At 47.2% G+C, this 24,678-nt stretch overlaps 1 protein-coding gene across 1 annotated transcript in view; it reads left to right on the top strand.

Annotated features, from left to right (window-relative positions):
* Positions 1-24,678, top strand: part of C2CD2L (C2CD2 like) — a 160,057-nt gene that overhangs the window by 52,887 nt on the left and 82,492 nt on the right. The window contains exons 7-10 of the mRNA XM_078682191.1: positions 11,845-11,968; positions 12,138-12,202; positions 17,626-17,753; positions 18,182-18,353. Coding sequence (XP_078538317.1) covers positions 11,845-11,968; positions 12,138-12,202; positions 17,626-17,753; positions 18,182-18,353 — 489 coding nt within the window. The remainder of the gene's footprint in view (positions 1-11,844; positions 11,969-12,137; positions 12,203-17,625; positions 17,754-18,181; positions 18,354-24,678) is intronic.

Raw genomic sequence — 24,678 nt, 5'->3', positions numbered from 1 at the left:
GAAGATCGCCGGAGAAGACACGAGTCTGCCTTCTGCCGTGACTGACCCGATGCGGAGGGAAAGAGCCCGGTGAGTGGGGGGGGCGGCAGAGAGAGAGAGAGTGTGAGAGTGTGTGTGTGTGTGTGTGTGTGTGTGTGCATGCGTGCGTGTGTCTGTCTGTCTGTGTGTGTGTCTGGCGCATGCCTGCCTGCCTGCCTTTGTGCGCGTCCACAGACCCTGGTCGGCTCGTCCACCTCTCTGTAGTCCCTTGCTAGCTTACTAGGCGACAATAGTTCTCGTTGCCGAGACCTAATGAGTTAGGGAGTAAAACATCGGCTGCATTTCAGTACAGACCAGAGAAATATTTCAGTTTGTGCTGCTCGGGTCTTTGGCACAACCCCACTACTGAGCACTAGAGGTTAAAAAAAATCTTCCTGTGCACAGGTTCATGACTGCTTAATTTATTCAAGTGGTTAACTCAGTTTATTGTTTAAGTTGTTTGGTGGTTCGGTGTTTGTGAACTTTGAAAAAAAAATCTTGTCTCTGGACCTTTGGACTTCCTATTCTTGTAATATTTTGAAAACGGTTTGGTTTTTCAGAGATAGGCTGAGACGCGCTTTGGGTGTATGGCCACTCTAACTCAAGCAAGATTTAGGGACCAACAGAAACAGGGCTCCAATCATTTCCTCTCCAAAGAAAATCACTGTGTCCTGACGCACCTTTCCTTTTCGACTCTCCTTTTATTAGATCGCAGTCTACCTGGTTTGCAAAAGACATATTGGGAACACTCGGAAAGTTGACCTAGGAATGCATTCTGCCCATTGCTTACCTTTAGCTTTGTAGTTTGTAACTCACATTTTCTGCCTTTCTATTTGCTGACTCTATTTGCTTTAGGGTGTCCAGTTCGAGTTTGCCCCTCCCGTTGCTCAAACTTTGTTTACTGTATTATTCCACGAACTCGCTCTATATAAACAGGCCTTTATATCTTGTTCTTATCTTGACGCATTTGCTGTGCATTCAAAGACAGAGGTCAAATGTCAGGCTATGTCTTCCAGGGAGCTTGGTGTTTATCTTTATTTCTATGACTTTAAGATGAGAGTATTTATGTAACAATCATCATGGATAGTGAAGATCTGCTTGAGGAAGGCTGTACAGGTATATTTTTTTCTAGCACACAACAAAATGTAAATGAACTGTGCTGACAATCAAATGAATACATTGGGTGATGAGAGTTCCATACATTATCATTTTTATGCTGTATTCTTCTATCTCTAAAACTGTATGTTACCCCACTACACTCTACTCTGCTTCACTCCACTCCACGCCACGCCACACCACTCTACTGTGCACCTCTCCACACTACGCAACTCCGCTCCACACTGTCATTGCATTCTTCTCTGTACCACTCTAGTCTACACTCCTATACTCTACACTGCTCCACTCTACTGTATGCCAGTGCACTCTACCCCATACTACTCTACTATGCACCATAGCACTCTTCCCCACTGCACTCCTCACCACTACACACTATTTCTCCCTACTCTGTTTCACTGCATTCTATGCCACTGCACTCTACACCAATACACTCTACGCCACTTTACTCAAAACCTATGCACTCTACGCCAATCTACTCTGCACCAAATCAGTCTATGCCACTGTTCTTTACACCACTCTATTTTAAGTCACTACACTCTTTTCCCACTCTGTTCTACTCTGTACCACTTCTCTCTACACCATACTCTGCGCCACTGATCTCTACGCCAGTGCTCTCCACGCCACTCTTTTATATACCACTGAACTCTACAACAGTATTCTCTGCAACACTGCACTCTCTCTCATGCTACATTATGCCACTCTCCGCCACTGCACTCTCCACCACTGCACTCTCTGCCCCTGCACTCTCTGCCCCTGCACTCTCTGCCCCTGCACTCTCTGCCCCTGCACTCTCTGCCCCTGCACTCTCTGCCCCTGCACTCTCTGCCCCTGCACTCTCTGCCCCTGCACTCTCTGCCCCTGCACTCTCTGCCCCTGCACTCTCTGCCCCTGCACTCCCTGCCCCTGCACTCCCTGCCCCTGCACTCTCTGCCCCTGCACTCTCTGCCCCTGCACTCTCTGCCCCTGCACTCTCTGCCCCTGCACTCTCTGCCCCTGCACTCTCCGTCCCTGCACTCTCCGTCCCTGCACTCTCCGTCCCTGCACTCCATGCCACTACACTCTACTCCAATCCACTGTAAGCCACTCTAATCTACTCTGCACCACTGCACTCTACAACACTCTATAGCACTGCACTCTACGCCACTTCACTCTACTCTGAAACAATCTGCTCTGCCACTGCAGTCTACGCCACTCTATTGCACTTTGCGCCACTCCACGCCACTGCATTCTATGCCAATGCACTCTACACTACGTTACTCAAAACCAATGCACTCTATGCCAATCTAGTCTGCACTGCACACCCCTACACTCTACTCTGTCACTCCACTCTATGCCACTCTGCTCTACACCATTGCACTCTACGTCAATTTAATCTGCACCACTTTACGGCACTGCACTCTACACCAGTGCACTCTAAGCCACTGTACTATACACCACTGCACTCTACTACACTCTGCTCTGCAGCACTGAACTCTGTGCCAATGAACTCTAGGCCACTCTACTCTGAGCCACTTTACTCGGTGTCACTGCATCTACTCTGCACCACACTAAGCCACTGTTTTACACTCTATGCCACTCTCATCTACTGTGCACCACTGTACTCTACGATAGTATACTCTGCAACACTACACTGTCTGTCACTGTACTTTATGCCACTCTATGCCACTAAATTCTACACCTCTGTACTCTTTCCCACTCTACCCTAGGCCAGTGCACTCTTTCCCACTCTACTATGCACCACTGCACTCTTTGCCACTGCACTCTACATCGTTCCACACCACTCCACTCTGCAACACTGCGCCACTACTCTATACCACTCCACTGTATCCTGCACAACTCCACTCTACACCTCGTCACTCTACTCTACACCACGTCACTCTACTCTGAAACAATCTACTCTATGCTACGAAGCGATACAAAAGGGGATGATGGACGGAGCGCTTGAGCAAATCAAACACTCACCCCCAGTCAACTGATCTGGGTTTAATCCATCACCATTCTTTAGCCCACTCAGCCACCCCAGTTCAGACATGGCCATATGCAAATCAGTCTGACCCTGTGCCTCATGGGAACAGTCCAGCCCGAACTGCCAAGCCATGTCTTCCCTGGACCGGAAACAAGCATCCTAGGACCGGTTTCGGATTCATAATCCTCATCAGCCAGGCTATCTTGAATCTAGTGGCCAAGTGAACAAGGGACTCACGTCTGAGCATACCCTGCCACACTTAGGGCGAACAAAGCTATACAAAAGGGGATGATGGACGGAGCGCTTGAGCAAATCAAACACTCGCCCCCAGTCAACTGATCTGGGTTTAATCCATCACCATTCTTTAGCCCAATCAGCCACCCCAGTTCAGACATGGCCATATGCAAATCAGTCCGACCCTGTGCCTCATGGGAACAGTCCAGCCCGAACTGCCAAGCCATGTCTTCCCTGGACCGGAAACAAGCATCCTGGGACCGGTTTCGGATTCATAATCCTCATCAGCCAGGCTATAGCATATGGCATATAGCCATGTCTGACTGGGGTGGCAGAGTGGGCTAAAGAACGGTGATGGATTAAACCCAGATCTTTTGACTGGGTGTGAGTGTTTGATTGATTCAGATGCTCCGTCCATCACCACCCCCTTTTGTACCGCTTTTGGCCGCCATAAGTGTGGCAGGGTATGCTCAGACGTGAGTCCCTTGCTCACTTTGCCACTGGATTCAAGCAAGCCAGGCTGAAGACAGCTGGAATGCCAGAAACCGGTCCTCGGAAGCTTGTTTACGGTCCAGGGAAGACATGGCTTGGCAGTTCGGGCTGGACTGTTCCCATGAGGCACAGGGTCAGACTGATTTGCATATAGCCATGTCTAAACTGGGGTGGCAGAGTGGGCTAAAGAACGGTGATGGATTAAACCCAGATGTTTTGACTGGGTGTGAGTGTTTGATTGATTCAGATGCTCCGTCCATCACCACCCCCCTTTGTACCGCTTTTGGCCGCCATAAGTGTGGCACGATATGCTCAGACGTAAGTCCCTTGCTCACTTTGCCACTGGATTCAAGCAAGCTGGGCTGAAGACGGCTGGAATGCCAAAAACCGGTCATCGGAAGCTTGTTTCCGGTCCAGGGAAGACATGGCTTGGCAGTTCGGGCTGGACTGTTCCCATGAGGCACAGGGTCAGACTGATTTGCATATAGCCATATCTGAACTGGGGTGGCAGAGTGGGCTAAAGAATGGTGATGGATTAAACCCAGATCTTTTGACTGGGTGTGAGTGTTTGATTGATTCAGATGCTCCGTCCATCACCACCCCCTTTTGTACCGCTTTTGGCCGCCATAAGTGTGGCAGGGTATGCTCAGACGTGAGTCCCTTGCTCACTTTGCCACTGGATTCAAGCAAGCCGGGCTGAAGACGGCTGGAATGCCAGAAACCGGTCCTCGGAAGCTTGTTTCCGGTCCAGGGAAGACATGGCTTGGCAGTTCGGGCTGGACTGTTCCCATGAGGCACAGGGTCAGACAGATTTGCATATAGCCATGTCTGAACTGGGGTGGCAGAGTGGGCTAAAGAACGGTGATGGATTAAACCCAGATCTTTTGACTGGGTGTGAGTGTTTGATTGATTCAGATGCTCCGTCCATCACCACCCCCTTTTGTACCGCTTTTGGCCGCCATAAGTGTGGCAGGGTATGCTCAGACGTGAGTCCCTTGCGCACTTTGCCACTGGATTCAAGCAAGCCGGGCTGAAGACGGCTGGAATGCCAGAAACCGGTCCTCAGAAGCTTGTTTCCGGTCCAGGGAAGACATGGCTTGGCAGTTCGGGCTGGACTGTTCCCATGAGGCACAGGGTCAGACTGATTTGCATATAGCCATGTCTGAACTGGGGTGGCAGAGTGGGCCAAAGAACGGTGATGGATTAAACCCAGATCTTTTGACTGGGTGTGAGTGTTTGATTGATTCAGATGCTCCGTCCATCACCACCCCCTTTTGTACTACTCTATGCTACAGCACTTTACGCCACTCTACTCCGTTCTGCACCCCTCCCACTCACATCAACACTGCACCACTCTTCTCGACACCACTCTACGCTACTTCGCTCTACTCTGCACCACTATATTCTGCCTTGCACCACTGCACTCTGAAACAGTCTACTGTACACCACTCCACTCTACACCACTTTACTCAAAAGCAATGCACCCTACGCCACTGTACCTATGGCAACTGCTTTGCCCAACTGCACTTTACACCACTATGCCACATTCCACTCTGTGCCACTGCACTCTACACCACTGCACACTACGCTACTGCATGCTATGTTACTCTGCACCTTTGTGCTCTACGTCACTACACTCTACGCCACTTTATTTTACTCTGCACCACTGTACTATACATCTTATAGAGACTTCTAGCTGCTGATTCCTTGCTTTTGGATTTCCCAGGCATCAGGCTGGATCCGTAAACTTTTGCTGAGCAATACACCTGGCTCGCGCCATCGGGTGGCTCCATTCAGCTCCGCGTAATGTCATAGTTCGCGTCGGTTATGACGTCACAGTACCTATACAAGCGCCACCCAGTCACGCAGACGTCCGTTCTTTTCTCTCCGTGCCTGTTATGCGCCGATCCAGGAAACGCTACCCCAACGTTGCTTTTTGACAGGCTTTTTAGGTCTCGGCTAGAAGCGCGCAAAGTGCGTTCTCGCCAGAGAACTATAGCTGTCGGCTCAGCCGACAAGACCCGGCAAGGAGTGGAGACGAGAGCTGGCCACGCGCGCAGCATTGTCAATGGCAGAGGCAGATTCAGACACGCGCCTTCGGATTGGGGGGCGCGCGTCGGAATCTGACTCTGCCATGCGTCTGCAGAAGCACCCACGCTTCCGCCTCTCCCTCAGCCGTTCTCCAATTGGTGGTCAGGATAGCACATGCTCCTCCCCCCGGTGCGTCACGAGAGTTCTATGGCCGGCCATCCGCTGTCTAAGTCTCCCCTGGGTCTCTCCTGCCACCGGCTGCACATTGCACCGGTCGCCTCCCTCCTGCTCCCCCCCGGTGCAAGCAGCAGCTCCAAGAAGCCCCGTTGTATCGTCACCATAGCCTCCCCGGTGGCCGAGGAGCCCTTCCCGCTCCACGGACTTCTGCCCAAGAAGGAGACGGGTGCCGCCGGCTTCCTCGCCCGATTCCCAGAGTACGACGGTCGCGGGACGGTTATTGCTTTGCTGGACACTGGCGTGGACCCTGGGGCGCCGGTTATGCAGGTAACAGAACGTGCATGAAACGCAGGGACGAGAGCAGATGTAGCGGGTGCAACTGCTGCCACACTTCCTCACATCCGTGATTTTTGGGTCACAAACAGAAGAAGCAACACACGGTTCCAAACGCAGACGCCGGCAAGTGTAGCTGGCTTTGTTCCACTCCTGGAGGGCGTTTGGTAAAATGAGCCTTTCCAGACTGCTGAGCACTACACAGTACATCATTGCTACATGCGGGGTCTGCCCAACTGAACATTTCTATGTACTGAAGGTTTATTACCCAGTATATTGTTTTCTATCCAATGGCTGGGTTTCAGTGTAGTCCGGGCACGCAGTGATGACGAATGTTATCAAAAGCGGGGACGTCACTAGCTGGGGACGCGCCCTGTTTTTGACACAACTACCCAGTCACCGCCAGATTTGTAGTTCCAATGTAACATTTTTAAGTAAGGACTTCAAAATGATTCCACCCTGAAAGTGCCACTGGTAAAGTAATCGGAATTGACTGACAGTGTCATGATCTGGGGTCTGCTGGCAACTAGTGTGTTAACATAGCTGACTGTGGGACATTGTTATGTGTGTCTTTTGCACCCCTTATGTCCCCATTTGAGTAGTTTTTTTTCATCACCACCAGCAGTTGAAAAAGTAAACGTTTTCGACTGTGCACGAAATCAGTTGTTTTACCTTGGAGTGCATACCTCAATGCTCGCATTCATTCTAGGAATAGTAACAGTAGACGTGCATGATGGGGGGGGGAGGGGAAATTGAATTGGATTAACTACTGTAACCTGACTGGTGACAAAATCAGATTTTTGAAGTTGCCTTGTGACACTTCATCATACCATTAGTACGTGTATATGTTTTAAAAAAACTTCTATTTCTCTGACTGCAAAGTTAGAGGAGTTGACACTGTTGCTGGAGTACAGGGAGAGAGAGAGATGTTGTTCTTTGTAACCTACCACAAAATGTAAATACCTGTAAATGAACTGTATGAATTTAGCAGTTAGGAAAGCAAACAATGAAGCTTTTTTTGTAATTCTGATATGTGCTGGAAATAGAGATTTTTTACAGGATCAAGACAAATAAGTCAATAACAATATTAGGAGATCTGAGTACAGTGTAAGACTCCTTTATACACAGCCATAAATACAACTAAACTTTAAGTGTGTACAAACAGATCTGCAGCCTGCAAATGTAGTGCTCTATGAAAAAAGGAGATCAGATAGTGCAAGTGACAGCTGAGTAGCTTCTTAGTTCATTAACAGCATTGGCATCATGGCGGGTAAAGGAATGTTTTTCAAATCATGTTTAAAAACAATCACTTTTAACTGAGTTTGCTGGAGTGAATTTGCAGTTTAGGGAGTCAAGGTTGTTTATCCATTCTTGGTTGAGTTTGAGGTGGTTGAGAGTTAGCCAATTTTCTACTTTTGAAAGACTGGAGTTGAGACTCAGGATGTAATTGAGGGAGGAGATCTCGAGGTACCGCTGGGTGTCGTCCGCATAGAGGTGGTAGGCGATGCATGCTTGTTTTAGAATCACTCAGGGACACCACATCACTCGGGGACACCACCACATCACTCGGGGACACCACCACATCAGCTAACCATTCACAAACAATGTTTATATACCAATTGCAAATAAAAAAAAAATAATTAATGCAAAGCATTGTCATTTACAATGCCAGTAACCTAAACTTTAATGCTGCGAGACCTATTGCATTGTAAATGCTTGTTCTGTACTTTTTGTTGACATCCAACATTTTGTCAATTTTGTGCGATGGTGTCTTGAGCGTGACCATGATCGGAAGCCGTGCTCGGACCGTTGGGCCATGGCTCCTAAGACCTTATGGGAGTGGGTTTTGAAGCTCCTTCCGTCCCGACAGCCGGCACAGTCAAGCGAGACTCCCCGGAGGTCCCGGTCCTTATCGAGGAAGAGGAAGTTGCGGAACTGCTCTCGGAGCTCAAAGTCCTCTTCATCCCACTCTAGGTCGTAGGTACACTCTGGGAAGAGGCACAAGAAGAGGAAGAAGTCCAAGCGGACTTCATCTTCACCTCCACTGTCGTCCGTGGACAAAGCAGGTAAGGAGCACTGACGCTCTAGGCACGGTTCTTCGGAGCCAGAGCTAAGGTCGACTTTTCCAGGAGGCTGAGAGACCCCCGCTCACATCAAAGAGTTCTACGAGGCCATGTGCCGTGTATTTGAGCGGGCTAACCCCTCTGGTGAGGTTTCAGGCCCCGCGGGGGTTGATGCCGTCTGTCAGCTCTAGCCACAGCGCCGGTGGGGCCCCAGAGATCCGATCTGGGTTGATGCTGGTCGTGCCACCTCGACCTCCCCCGGCATCCGACAGTCCATGCCTGCGGTGCTGCCGGTGCCCATCGGCGGTGCCACCCCCGTCCTTATACCCGACAACACGGAGTTGAAACGATGTCGCTCAACGCTGATTCTGATGTCAATTGAACTCAGGGGTTCTATGTTGTCGCCTGAACACTTTGTGGAAGTGTTAGGCTCAGGAGAGGAATGGGAGGGATGTAAGGACCCTCAGGAACACCAGGATGACTCTGCAGAGCAGTTGGACTGGTATGGGGAACTTGGGAAAGCCAGTGGACTGGATACTTCTCCAGATACTGGCATGCTCTCTCTGCCAACTGTGTCTACGGAGGAGGGGGCATCTTATTCCATGGTGGTTAAGAGGGCAGCTGAGGCTCTTGGACTGGAGTTGCCCTCAGTGGAGGTCAGGACTAATCTCCTGACTGAAGTGCTTCAGCCTGGGGCTTCTACCTCAGAACTCCTTTTGCCCTTTAATGAAGCACTTACTGATGTCCTTATAGGCACGTGATCCAAACCTAGCAAAGGGGCTTCCTGTGAATAGGACAATCGAACACCCCCAGCTCCCGCGACCCAAAGTTCCTCAGCCAACACCTCACCCAGAAAGTTTGGTGGTGCAGGCCTCTACATCACAGGGCGCTTTCCCTTCCACACCTCCGGATAGGGAATCCAAGAGGCTGGATTCATTTGGGAAGGAGTTGGTTTGTTCCTCTACCCTGGCATTGCGGTCAGTGAATACCGTGTGCTTATTGGGCCGTTTCTCCCACTCCCTTTGCTTTGGGAGACGGTTGCACAAGTGCTGCCACAAGTCCTGGATGAGGCCCGGGCTGTGCTCTGACAGGCAGTTAAGGATGGGAGAGATCCTGCAAAATTCACCATAAAGTGTGGCCTTGATACGACAAATTCGCTGGGCAGATCGATTTCCACGACAGTGACATTGAGACTCCACGCCTGGCTTAGGACAACTAGCTTCTCGGGTGATGTCCAAGCAAACCTGATGGACATGCCCTTTGATGGAACCCGCCTTTTTGGGGATAAGGAGATTCGGCCCTAGTGAGGTTTAAGGACTACGGCCAGATCCTTGGGCCTCTCTTCAACTCCTCGCAGCCAGTCTACCTTTTGCCCCTTTCATGGCAACTGAAGGGGTTTCCAATTCTCTCTACATATCCTTACTCAAAACCAGTACATTCTATGCCACTTGCCCCTGCACTCAATGCCAATCTACTCTACCCACTGCATTGTACGCCACTGCACTCTATGCTACTTTCCACCATTGCACTCTGTCACTTTACTCTGCACAACTCTATGCCACTGCACTCTACACCAATGCTCTTTAAGCCACTCTACACCACTGCACTCTATGACACTACTCTGCAGCATTGCACTTTCTGCCACCGAACTCTATGCCACTGTAAACTGTTCCACTTTACACTATGGTACTCTATGCCAATGCACTCCACGCCACTCGAATCTACTGTGCATCACTGCACTATAAACTCGATGCCACTCCCGTCTAGACCACCCTACTCTGCAGCACTCCACAATGCTCCACTCTACAACGCAGCACTCTGTCAATGCGCTCTATGCCACTACCCTGCACCACTCAACTCTACCCTGCACCACTCTACTCTACCCTGCACCACTCTACCCTGTACCACTCTACTATACCCTGTACCACTCCACTCTACCATACACCACTCTACACCACTTCACAATACTCTAAAATAATCTGCTCTACTCTACTGCTGTCTATGCCACTGCAGTCTATGCCACTGCACTCTACGCCACTGCACTCTACACCACTCTAGATCTATGCACTCTACCCTGCACCACTCTGTGCCACTCTTCTCCACTCAGCCCCACTGTACTCTATACCACAGCAGTCTACTCTGCACCACTGTACTTTACTCCACTTGACTCTAGGCCACTCTTTTCCACTCCACTTTACGACATGACACAACACTCCACGATACTCCATTAAATTCTGCTCTACTGACACTACTTCTCTCTATGTCACTCTACAGCACTGGATTCCACTCCATGCTATTCTACGACAGTACGACGCACTGCGCAACTCCATCTATTCTACTCCCTGCCACTTTAATCCACTCTATTCTATGACACATTATTCCACTCTATGCCACTCCACTCTACTCTACACCACTCTACAACACTCTACTCCACAACACTCTACTCCACTCTATGCAACACCCTCGACACCATTCCACTCTGCTGTACACCACTCCATGACACTCTATGCCACTCCACTCTACGATACTCTACTAGACTCTGACAGGATGCTCCGCTCTACTCCCTTCCACTCTACGATACTGCACAAAACTGTATGCTACTCCATGACACTCATCTATTCTGTACACCACTCCATAACACTCCACTCTACTCCACTTTTCGAAACCCCACTCAACGCCACTCTCATTTACCCTACTAACTTTTAGCCATGCTGAACAGCACCCACTCTTGTGTACGAGATTGCTAAAACATATTGGCAAGCCAATAGTTCATGCATAGGCAAAACCTATTGGCTTTGCCAATGCTTGTCATCAGCTAAGTGGAAAGTTGATGATAAGAAGAAAATCTCCCTCTTTCTTTCTCACTTGTCAGCCCTCTTTAGATATAGCCCTGGATTGTCCGAGATTTTCTGAAAACCAAAATATATTGGTGGGTGTTACCAGTGGCAAGTAAGTTAGGGGTCGGGGCACTGTCCTTTGTCTGACACTTGCGAAAGGCTATCTGCTGAGAAGACTACGGGCACACCCTCGGGAAGAATTTATATGAGTTTAATCTGACAATTGCCTTTTTTTGTAACTGCATCTACAGGGTATTTCCAATCTGCATTCCTATTGCTATGCCTTTAGTGGCACACTCATTGTAGCAAACAGAATTGCCTTGATGCATTAAATTACATTTAAACCATGTTATGTAATACTTAACGAGTTGTTACTTTTACCCAAAATATTTTAGGATTGGAGTCAGAATAGTGATTAAGCCCCCTCTACTGTTTTGGGTGGAATTGCTCTTTCCTCAAAATATTCTTATGCTGCAATTAGCGTAGTAAATTCGCTCACCAAACAACCCCCAACCCTCTCCTGTGTGCAAATGAAGGCAATAAACTTGGATCTTTCTCCCATTTTGCTTTGTTTCAGGAAGTGGTGAGCTGTGCTGCGTGGCCGAGCTGGACAGTCCAATGCAGCAGAAACGAACCAGGCCAGTAGGGGTGTGCTCTCAAGGCAGCAGGAATGCGGCGGAATGGAGTGAGGAGATATTGTTGTAAGTAGACAGCTTGTTTCTGGGTTTTAAAAATGGTTCATAATGGCATGCATCCCTACCCGAGACTAAATCAAAATGTGGAGCTGTGGAGGACGAAGTGGTTGCAAGGAATAACTAGATGGTCAGACTGTGATCAAGTTATGTCTGTAATGTACCTTTCCTCTTGCAGTGAGTTGAGTGTACGGAGCAAGGAGCTTCGGCTGAAAATCTTGGAAAATTCTGTCAGTGGGCACTGTGAGTACAAGATGTCTGAACACCTTCCAGTGTTGTGGTGATCTGAAAAGCGGATGTGCACGGAATGGAGATAGAAGAAGATTAGGGTGGATGGCAGGAAGGACAGCTAGATGTGTGGTGTTGTGCCGAATGGATAGGGAAAGCAGAATGGTGTGGGGGTCTGATCAGTAGGGGCCACAAGTTGTGTGCATTGGATGGAACATCCCAAATTCCAAAATGGCTGCCTATCCTGTCCCCTCCTGGGATTTCCTGACCTTTTCCAAATCTCAGGGTACAATATTGACCAAAACCTTAAAATGACAGAACACACGACTAAACTGAAAAAAACAGCATCCTTCCAACTTCACCTGCCAATGAATCCTAAATCGCCCATCCCACCTACAGACATCAGGAGAGCTGTGCAGGCTTTGATACTTGCATACCACCAATGAGACAATGCCCTTCTAGTTGTCCTTGCCAAAGCCACAAATGCACCTCTCAAAGGTTGTAGGACATCGGCACCCAAAAACACATCACCCCTATCATAAAATAACTCCACTGGCCGCCTTAAAAGGCAATATTTAACCTTAAAGTGATTTGTATAACTCACACGGCTCTCCACTGCAGGTCACCATTCTAACTGAAGAGCAAACTTCACACCGTGGGAGGTGAAAGAGTGGTGAGGGTGCAAATCTCATATTCTATTGGAAATTACTTAGCAGCCAGATGGTGGTATCAGAGACCAGAGACTATCAATCTGAACCTCAACTTTCTGTTCTCCAGAAAAGACTTGAAGACTGACCTATTTAGGCTACATCTTCTAAACGAACTGTTGCTGATTTCGTCTCCTTTCATGCCACTATTTTGTGTACTTCCATTACAGTTGCATTTGGATCTGATATAAATTTTGTTATAGCAGTTTCATATATTTATCTGCTTGAATCATTCCGTCATCAGGCTGGGAATCCCCAGTAATCTTAAATAGCAGCAACAGTGTTAAAATGGCTAAAGGCCTGAACAACATTGTTTAGAAGCACATCCACCTCATTTGAAGCTACTGGAACCTCAGCTAATGAGGTGGAAGTCCTAGCTCTCCTACTCCCCCTAGGGGCCACCATTGCTCAGATTTCTACTGCATGTTGTGTGTGAGGGAGTGCCCAAGCAGAGCTCTGCCCTAACCTTTCCCTGATCGTAAAAGCTTTACTTTCTCAGTCTAACCTGAGACTAAACCAACTCCAGGTTCCGAAGAAACAAATTATTTTTTTCAGGAATCTTCTTGATTAAAAAAGAAGTCAGGGCAATGGACACCAATTCTGGACCTCAAACAACAGAACACATTTCTGAAGAAACAGTCTTTTCAGATGATTCCGACACCGGAGGTCTCCTCCTGATGGTCCTGGGAGAAGATTATTTTATATACCTGGAACGTCTGCATGCAGGCTTTTATGTACCTATCCACCGAAAACACATAAAATACCTCCACTTTTTAGTGGTAAGGCAACATTATCAATTCAAGGCACACCCTTTTGGCCACAAATCAGCACCTCAGATTATTAACAAATCCCTAGCGCCAGTTGCTGCCTTCCTCATGCGGTAGAGTCACCAAAAATACACATACTTGGATGACTTGTTTGTCAAGGCGTCATCAAAAGAAGAAGGAAGGGCTACTATATCCATCTTTATCAATATCTTTTAGAGCTTGGACCTCACACTAAACATAGACAAATCATCTTTAGAGCCCGTCATGAAAATTCTATTTCTGGAAGCAATATTCGACACACAGTTGGGAAAGACGTTCCCATCATCTGAAAGAGTGATAAAGCTCCAAGCGATGGCAAAGAACCTACTTACAAAATCAGTCACGGTCAGATGATACAAGTCCATATTAGGCCTCATTCCCTTTTGTAGACTTCCAATGAGACCTATCCAACAGGAACTGGACGATCAATGAAAGCAAATCAACAGCTCATGTGACAACTCAGTCCAAGTCACAATACCACTGAAGCAAGTAGTGTAGTAGTGGAGATATCCCGCAAAGCTGAAGTCAGGTCTCTCTTTTCAACATGTATCAAACAGAATTGTGTTAACAACAGATGCATCCATAAATGGTTGGGGAGCTGACCAGCAAGACCTGTCGACCAGAGCCATCTAGACAGACGCAGAAAGGATGTTTCACATGAATGTATTAGAGCCACAAGCCATGAGACTAGGCTTACAAGCGTTCCTTCCCAGACTAGCATGTCAACCTGTCTTAATCAGAACAGACAATTTGACATTGATGTTCTACATATCCAAGAAACGGGGAACTCGACCTCTCTCGGAAGAGTCTCAGCTATTACAGGTCTTGGCGCTTTCTCACAAGATCGACATTATCATGGAACATACGGTAATAATAATTCGTATTTGTAAAGTGCGAACATATCACCCCTCAAGGGTTTCAAGGTGCTGCGGCACGTCAGGGAGATTAAGTGGGCTATTCCCCATAGTCACATGATGCCGCCGGAGATCACAACGTGGGCCCCACGGTCCGGAGTCAGCCACTCTGGCCGCTGCTCCACACCTCCCAGGATATCATGGACAATCCTGTGGATGGTCTCAGTCGACAATTATCAGACTGCCACTACTGGAAATTAAACTAGGACCAACTCAGGTACATATTCTGACAATGGTGTCAGCCCATGATAGATCTCTTCACCACACGGAGCAACAAATGCTAGTTTTTCAGAAGCGGAGTTTGGCACCCAAACACCATGGGCAGTGCTCTTTTGATCAGATGTTCCAAAGTCTTTGCTTCCATATTTACTCCATTTCCCCTGATCCCCAGAGTTTTGAGGAACGCAAAAATGGATCACTGCACTTTGATCCTGATTGCTCCAGCATAGCCACGCCAGTACTTGTACAGCAAACTCTTGCACCTATCGACTTGCCAAGCAATCCCCCTGAAATCGCGCTTCAAAATCTTCAGACACCCGGGAGAGATACTGCACCACACCAGTAGGTTGCTGAACCCGACTCTATGGTACCTCTCCACTTAAATGTCAGCCACTTGGATTTATTGTAAGACTGTAAAAAACATCATAGCGCAAGCAAGAGCTCCGGCAACTACAAAAACCTACAATGCCAAGTGGAAGCATATCTGTGTCTAGTGCAAAAGTACAACTTCATCAAATACTCCCATATTTGCTAGATCTGGCTAAAAGTGGACAGAGCGCATTTAGCTGCAATATCAAGATTTTGAAGAGTAGAAATTATACAATCTACTCTGTTTTCCCACAGAATCATAAAACAATTTATGGAAGGACTCTTCAGGGCATTTCCACCTGTATGTTTCCCTCCAGTTACCTTGCAGCGCCTCACTGTCCTCAGTCATTCAATGGAACCGCCCTTTGAACTAACTCATAAGGCCCACCTAAAATGTGTTTAATGGAAAACAGCACTTGTTCTAGCACAGAAATAAACACGGGAGATGAGGAAATGCAAGCATTATCTATCAAAGAACTTCTTTTCCAGTTCACAAGAGACAGAGTCGTTTTGAGAACAAATCCTAAATTTATGACAGAGTTTCCTACTTACTTTTACTTGAATGAAACAGTCATTCTATGTTCTTTCTTCTCAAATCCAACTTCGTCAGCAGAAAGCTCATTACTCTCCCTAGATGTACGTGGATGTCTCAGGTTCCACATTGACAAGAGAAAGGACATTCGATCTACAGATCAGGTACTTGTGGCTTTTGGACAGCCAGCAAGAGGCCATCCCCTATCCAAACTGGGGATAGCATGTTGGCTGTCAACCTGCATTACATTCTGCTACGGTAAGGATAAGTGTCAGCCCCGGGGAAGAGTGAGAGAGCATTCCCCAGGAACATGGCTACAATTGCTGCACTGTACTCTGGTGTGCCTTTGAGAGACATCTGCTGTGCAGCCACCTGGAGTAGCAGGCATGCATTCATGAAGTACTACTGCCTTGACGTGGGGGCAAAAGCCAATGTAGCAGTGGGACAGGAGGTCCTCGGGAACCTGTTTCAGTAAAGGTGAGCCCGCTTCCCGCTTTCTTATAATTATCATGATTGTGAAGCACTGCTCTCTGTTCTGATTCAAACAAGTGGTTATATGAAAGATCCAATGTTGGAGAAGAAATTAGTTACTTATCTGTACCTCCAGTTCTCCAGCACTGGAATATTTCATATATTCACATGTGACAAGTAGCAGCTGGTGACGTGCATAAGTGGTGTGGCACTGTGAGACCGTGAGATTGCCTGTAAGCTCTCAATCATGGCTTGTTATAAACCGTGTTTATAACGGACCATGACTGAGAGTTCTGGATTTGAGGCTGATGGCAGTGTGAGTTTCTCACAGTGCCTTTCAGTTGGTCATAAGGTTAAAAGCTAAATATGGACTTAACCACTGGCTCCTCCAGTCCTCCTCTGTGTTCTTCAGTATTTCAGGTGCACGGAGTTTCAGAGCCAACTCCCCTAACCATTCCAGACTCTGCTATCATGCGGCTGATAATGTTAAGCAGCATGAGAGAAGCACCAGGATTGGTTGGAGTGGTCTGGGTTGACGCTCCCTCGGGCTATGGGAGGTCTATGCCGGCTCTCCACCCAGCTGTCTAAGATAGCTCGGATTGGAGAGGTTTAAAGTGCGCTTGTCACAAAGCATCTTTTTAACACAGTTACTTCTATTTAAGATTATGGGATTTCCTACCCAGACAATGGGGAAATGATTCATGCTTGCGAATATACGAAAGATTCCAAAGATGGAGAACTGGGGTTACAGGTAAGAAAATGATTTCTTAAATGTGGATGTCTGTAAAGTACTCTGTTGCCCACTTGGCTAGGTTTACGTTCGAAATACCAACAGTAAATAAACAAATAGGTAGATAAATGAGGAGAACAGCCAACAGAGGTCGATGGGATGTTGGGATGTTGTTAGGACATGGAAAAGTAAGAACAGGAGTGTGTGGTGCTTAAAGAAGGTAGTGTAGTGAGGTGACTGATTGGATATACAGCAAGTGAAGGTTGAACATATGGTTTGTGGTGTTTGAGGTTTCACACTAGGGCTAACCTGTTTATGGGATACAGAGTGAGCAGGCAGTGGAGATGAAGTGTTTCCTGTGAGTCCAAAGTGTGCCAAGGTTCAAGATACAGCTGTGCCGGAGGCAGTTACTCTCTCCACCAGGGACGCCGAAATTGCTGGGGATAAAGAGAGCAAGCAGTTCGGGAGCAGACGGTGTATTGCTGTGAGTGTTTGGTGTGCTGGAGAGTTAACAGTCTCAAGATGGAAGTGGTTTTCCACTGTGTCCTGGGTGTACCAGGGACAGTGTGAAAATGGGGGTATATATGTGCTGTAAATGTTGCTGGGCCAATTCTAATTGTGTTTTCCATTTGCCTTGCTCCTTTTGTGCATGCAGTACACTGATGCACGTTCTCTCCTCTCTCCCTGTAGCCGTGGTGCTGGCCCAGACCACCGTATTGTTGTCTTCGCCTTTCAGACAGCTATGCGGCAAGCAGGTGTTCCCACTGACGCCAAACCTAAGACTGTCCCCAGGGCCTGCACCCACTATTGCACTGGAGGTAACACTCACTGGAGTTGTTTTTCATGGGGAACGCCATGCTTAATTGTTTTGCTCACCAAAGATGACCAAGAGCTCCTCTCTTGCCCAAAAACATAGGCTGTCGTCAGTCTGTATTTTGTTGCTCTGCGCATTTGAATTTTCTTATCGAAGCTGCAAACCTTTGAGGCTGTATTTTCGATTTTGCACTTGTATCTGTCACTGTGTCCTTAATCCTGCTCCTTTTTCAAATGTAGGACACATTATTACTTCTGATCTTTTTGTCATGAGTCTTATCCTAAACCTCTAACTACTTGTATGTTGTGAGAGAGTTAAAGGGCTTAGAACATCTAATTGCTTGCAAAAAGAGAGTATTTTTCATACATCACAGTACCCTGATCTCTACCTCCATTAATTTCTGTTTCCATTTATTCTGCGAAACACCTTTAGTTTACCTGCCAGGGAACGCCACAGTCCTGGAGCTCACACTCTCCGGCACCTCTGCGTACCAGTATCACCCCCACCAAAAAGGTTGAGATGGATCGCACTATCATGCCTGATGGTACCATTGTCACCACAGTCACCACAATCCAGTCCAGACCCAAGACTGACAGCAAGCTTGGTAAGAGCTCACTTACTGGCACTCTCGCTTTGTGTTTTATGGTGTTGGTTGGTTTTATTGATGTTTTCCAAAGGCCTCTGATTAATGTGACTTTGATGATTATCTAATATTCCTGGCAAAGTGGCATTGGTTACATTTGGAGGGAAAGCTCCTGTATCTTATAGATGCCAAGCTATTATTGTTAGAACCCTCTTCACTGTTTATGCATCTTTGGATGAGAGTGGTGTGCATCCATAGCACGTTTATACTTGGGATTTGTTCTGTTTTCCATACTCCATGCTCTTCATGATTTTGTGGTGTTCATACACCTTTATTTGGGATTAGATTGGAAAAAGGTTTCCCATAAATTCTCTGCCTTTATTTCAGATTTTTGAGAGGATTAGCATGGGTTAATTTTCAGGTGAACAGCAGCAGCTCCTCCGCTAAGTTGTAGGAGCATCGCCCCACAGGAAAAATAACATTATAATAACACCATGTTATTATCATTTTATTTTACCTTAGTGGCTCTGTAGGGGCGGGTGGGGCTGGCCTGCCAACAGAGCTGAGGGAGAAGTGGTGGGCACTTTCTAATTGCACATGATGGTTTAGCTGACCGTCTTGGGCTGGCCAAACAGTCATGAACACTTAGCATGTTCTCCACCGGGCTGTATTGCACAGCCTGGGTGGAGGACATGCACAGCCTCCTAGCCTCTGTCAGAGCGTCGAACTACGGCGCTTGGGCCAGTCACAATGCTGCTGTCATGCTGGTGACAGCGGCGTTGTGATTGACTAGGGGAGTCTGGGAACCTGGGTGCTTCCTGTTTCCAGTGTCGCGGACAGAAGGACGGAGGAGAGGCGGCCACTGGGAAGGTAAGTTCCATTTTCTTTTTTTTCATCCTTTTTTCTTTTTTTTAAAACCCCCTATCCTACCACTACTGCCCCGTAGCAGTCACTACTGCAGATGAACCGTGACTTTTGAAGCTGGTTAATATTTCGCCATGAGTAACACGTTCTTTGTTAGAAACTATTGAACATTTTGGAACAGTTATGTATCCTAGGTTAGAATTAGGTTACACAACACAGTGAGTTTTGCATACTTGACAGCCACTTGTTTTCTGTTGTTTATCTTTTAGCATTTGTGAATGAGTGAAAAGTCCTCATCAGTTATGATTCTTCAGTTTTGATACCTTCAAGCTTTCTTATTTGTTGGTTGTGCTCATCTTTGAAGATCACTGATGCTGTCCCACAAAGTTTGTTGTTATTAGCTGAAGATTTTGAGAGTGTTGTAAGTTACTGGCATTAGATGAAGAGTTTCAGCGCTCCGTCCATCATCTCCTTGTGTTTGCTTTGTTAGCCCTATGTTGGCAGGGTAAGCCCAGACATGGGACCGTTGCTCACTTTGCCACTGGATTTAGGCTAGCCTGGCTGATGAGGGGTGAAACCCCCAAACCAGTCCCAGGATGCTTGTTTCCTATCCAGGGAAGATCTAGCTTGGCAGTTTGGGCTGGACTGTTCCCATGAGGAACAGGGTCAAGACTGATTTGTATATGGCTGGGCTGAACTGGGGTGACGAAGTGAGCTAACGAACGATGATGGATTAAACCCAGACCTGGGACAGGGTGAGTGTCTGAAACATTTCAGCACTCCGTCCATCATCTCCTTGTGTTTGCTTTGTTCGCCCTAAGTTGGCAGGGTATGTCCCAATGTGGGTCCCTTGCTCACTGTGCCATGGGATTTAAGCTAACCTGGCTGCTGAGGGGCTAACCCCCAAAACCGGTCCCAGGATGCTTGTTTCCAAGACAGGGAAGACCTGGCTTGGCAGTTCGGGCTGGACTGTTCCCATGAGGCACAAGGACAAGACTGATTTTTGCATCTGGTTTACAGTCAGCTACTTTAGAAGTGTTGGGCTTCGTACTGTTGCATCTACCGGAGGGCAGACTGGTCCTGGGAGGAGATTAATATATTGTATCCGCACAGCTAGATGCGCTGGGTAGAGGTACAACCAGGTTAGGTACCACGAGACAAGGAGGTCAGCTGAGGGGTTTCCTCGAAGCAATGGGCTTGGGTGACATTTGGAGAGATCAATATCCTGGTACAAAACAATACACACATCTTTCAGCAGCAGCGGGCAGCCTCTCAAGGCTTGACTACATCATAACGCAGGTCCCAGGACTAGGAGAATTTAGGGAAGCAGCACATATTGCAATGGGTATATCTGACCACTCCCCTGTTGAGGTGAGGTTGACGGGCCCGGAGAGGCAACACACATTGCCACTGAAGATTGACCCCTTTTTCTTCTAGGATGAGAATTTTAGAGATAAAATGAGAGAGGGGGCGGAGCAGTACTTTGAAGAAAATGTAGGATCAGTTGAATCAGCGGTGACCCTCTGGGATGCCTTTAAAACGGTTATCAGAGAAAGGGTGCAGGCTAAAATAGGAACCATTAAGAAAGAAAAATACAAATGTGCCACCCTTGAGCAAGAGATATGCCATTTAGAGGCCCAAGCATCAGGAACCGATCCACAAGTGATAGTATAGAGACAGAACTTATGAGTTTGACAAAAAGAACTCAGAGATCTAGCATAAGACAGTGCCAGGGCACAAGCGCTCGCCACGCAACATCGGCTCTTTGATGTGGGGGATAAGGCCAGTAGGTTGCTAGCGTGGTTAGATAAAAGGCAGATGAAGGGTAGCTGGGTTCCTGGTCTGCAAGATGGGATGGGGAATAAATATGAAACAGGGGCAGAAATAGCAGAGGAATTTGCAAAATATTACGAAGGGACCTATACTTCATACACCAAACACACTTTAGAAGACTGCAGAGACTTTCTGCGGGACGTTTCTCTGCTGCACCTCACGGAAGAGGACAAGGAACGATTAGAAGAAGGCTTAACTGTGTGTGAGATTAGTTCTTCTTCTCGTGACCGGCAGTTGGGAAAAGCAGCAGGCCCTAATGGCCTGCCAGTAGAGATGTACAAGTCCATGCTGGATGTAATGGCAGAAAACATGTTAAACATGTTTTTTGCCGCTGGACCAGCAGACGGCGATGATAACTGTGATCCCAAAACCAGGTAAACAACCCACTAAATGCGGTTCATACAAACCAATCTCACTACTTAATTTTGAGGTAAAAGTGCTCGCCAAGCTTCTGGCCACGCGCTTGGCTGGAGTCATTACAGCCCTTATCCATTCGGACATGTCGGGGTTTATGCCTCATAGGAGCACTAGGCTGAACCTCCGCCGGCTGTATAGAATATTGCACATTACAGGGGAATGCCCCAGGAGGCCGTCTTGTCACTTGATGCAAGCATTGCTTTCAATAGCGTGAAATGGAATTACCTGTATGCAGTCCTAAAACGATTCGGTTTAGGTCCTAAATTCATAGGTTGGGTTAAGCATCTCTATAACCAGCTTCTGGCCAGAGTGAGGGTTAACGCAACGGTTTCCCGCACTTTCACATTGCAGAGAGGAACTAGACAGGGATGCCCACAGTCTCCAATTTTGTTTGCATTAGCCCTGGAGCTGCTAGCTGCTTGGGTACGGCAGGACCCATGAATCTGGGGGATACCAGTGCGGGAAAAAATGGGAAGATCCCGACGAATTTCATCGTTGTTACGCAGGGCGGCAGCTAGATATGTTCATGACTGACGCTAAACACTGGCGCATGCTCCCCCTGACTCTGATGGGACGAGCGGCACTGTTCAAAATTATGGCTCTCCCACGTCTGCTTTACGCGTTGCAAAACTCACCATACGAGGTACCCCCCCCTTCTTCCATAGGGTGGATTCAGAATTACTGGTGTTACTGTGGGGTGGGGTGGCCCCGCGTATAGCATTGAGCAAGCTCCGAAGAGGGGTCTTCGAAGGGAGCCTAGCGGTTCCCGACATCCGCAGTTATTACTGGGCCTCACAGCTGGTGAATGTGAATGGCTGAATGTTTGAAGAAAGAGCACAGCCAGAATACGGGTTAGATAGATTGGCAATGGGAACAAGTGGCCCACAGGTATTGTTATACACGAAACAAATAGATAAACATCTCCTAGCACACACCAAAACAGTAGCCAGGTCGTGGAAGGCGGCAACAAAGTACTTGGGTTGGGAGAACAAACTCTCAGAGATGACACCGCTCTGGGCGGGTGACCTTCTGAATAAAGTAGGTAAATTAGAGGGCTTCGCCAAATAGTAGTTACCAGGAATTGAAACGTTAGGAGGCATCGGGAGGCGGGGAGAATATATCACGTTTGCGGATTTACAAAGAGATAATGAGATGGGGAATGGAGACTGGCTTAAATATCTTCAATTGGGACACGCAGTACAGAAGCATAGTCTTGAGGGAGAGACCCTGGAGACTGCCTCACCACCAGGAGAAAGGGTACTGTCAAAGCGGGGACGGGACAAGACCATATCCTTGTTTTATAAAAAGATAATTAATAATGCCCCGGACCCCATGGGTGGCCTGCGGTTGGTATGGGAGCAAGATGTGGCTTCCATGGAAGACGAGCAATGGGTAGAAGTGTTGCAGGGCCCATGAGAGGTGGCGATCCGGACGAGGTTTCAACTTATACAGCTCAAAGTGCTTCACAGAGTGTACTACTCCAGGTCAGTGCTATATAAAATGGGTAGGAGTGAGAATAAACAATGTCATAGGGGCTATGAGATTGAGGGCTCTTTCTACCACCTACTTTAGGAATGCCCGATTCTGCAGGAGTATTGGGGGAAAATTGCCAAGGTAATGTCGGAGGTGGTGGGCATGGAAGTCCCATTGGATCCTAAATGGTTTCTCCTGATAACGGAGGCAAATGACAACTGGCCAAGACATAAAAAGCAATGGTTGGTGCTAGCTGCAGTGGTAGCTAAACGAAACGTAGCAAAGAAGTGGGGGGCATCTGCCACTCCGACAGTGGAGGAATGGGGAAGTGATCTAGACTGGTGCTGGCAGGCTGAATTGATGATTTACAAAAGCAGAGGGTGCCCCAAAAATGGGAAAAGATTTGGGGAGCATGTCAGACATACCGAGACCTATAGATGGGAAAATGTGTACTGTTTTGTTCACTGTTCGTTATATCGTATAATTGTAGTATGCTACAGGATGTATCAGTTCCAACCTCAAAAAGAGATGGGAGATGCAATGTAAGTGCTTTTTGTAAATTCAGTAATCTTACGTACCAATACAAAAAAGATTAATAAGACTGATTTTGCATTATTGGGGACATTGAACAAAACGGCGCAAGAGGTGGTATTGAACACGCAGAGCAATATGGGAATAGAAATGAGATCTATGCAGCTAAATGAATGTTAAATGTAATTGAATGTGTGTTGATCCTGTCATTGGTAACAATATACAAGTCATGTTATGATGTACTGAGCATTGGTTAATAAAACGATTTTTTTAAAAAAAAGATTGATTTAGCATATGGCTGAGTCTGAACTGAGGTGGCGAAGTGAGCTAAAGAACGATGATGGATTAAACCCAAAACTGTAACAGGGGGAGAGTGTCTGAAAAGTTTTCAGCATGCCATCCATCTCCTTGTGTTTGCATTTGGTTGAAGATTTCCCATGAGTTGTGGCCATTTGGTGCTAATTTATTTTGTTCATCAAAATGATTTGATTGCAAAATGCGCGTCCTTGCTTTGGATTGATTTAGGATTCTCAGAGGCTATGGCTTGTTAATCGGTTTCCAGTGAAATCGCTCCCGTAGATTTGAAATCCAGGGTTTATTGATCTTCTGAAGAATTTTGTTTCTCTGATTAGTTCGAGCCTGGGCAGCGCATGCGCTGTGAGCCGTGCTCTATTGAAGTATGTACTTCAAGCCCTGCCCACTCTCTGCCAATATTTTTGTTATTGGCTTGTGTCATTGTCCTTCGTAAATGCTGGCTTCTGTTTCGTTATTAGGCTTGTTAGTCCCTCCTTAGTACCGCCTAGTCTTCATTTGTAACCTTCCATGAGGACTGGCCCTTTTACTTCGGTTGTTACACGATACACCTTCTTTAGTCTGTAAGTACTCTTTTCTTTAATGAGTTTCTCTTACTGCAGGAGGATCACTCATGCGCAGTTGTGACCACCGGCTTGTTTATTTAAATCGGTAGCAAAAAGGGAGCCCTTCAGGGGCCATGGGAGACATAAGGGGGCAACTCAGCAATGCCTTCAAGCATTTAGAATGCAATAGGTCTCACGTTCAAGAGAGTTTAAGCTATTGGCATTGTGTAAATGACAATGCCTTTATTTATGTTTTAAAAAACTAAACATAAGTAAAAGGCAATGCCATTTACTATGCCAGTAGCTCAAACTCGCATTAATGCGAGACCTATTGCATTGCAGATTCTTGTTGTTATTGGTAGTGGATTTCG

This window comes from Lissotriton helveticus, chromosome 3_1, assembly GCF_964261635.1.
Source record: "Lissotriton helveticus chromosome 3_1, aLisHel1.1, whole genome shotgun sequence".
NCBI classification, from domain to species: Eukaryota; Metazoa; Chordata; class Amphibia; order Caudata; family Salamandridae; genus Lissotriton; species Lissotriton helveticus.
The sequence above is the reverse complement of the archived record's forward strand: the minus strand, read 5'-3'. Positions and strand labels throughout refer to the sequence as shown.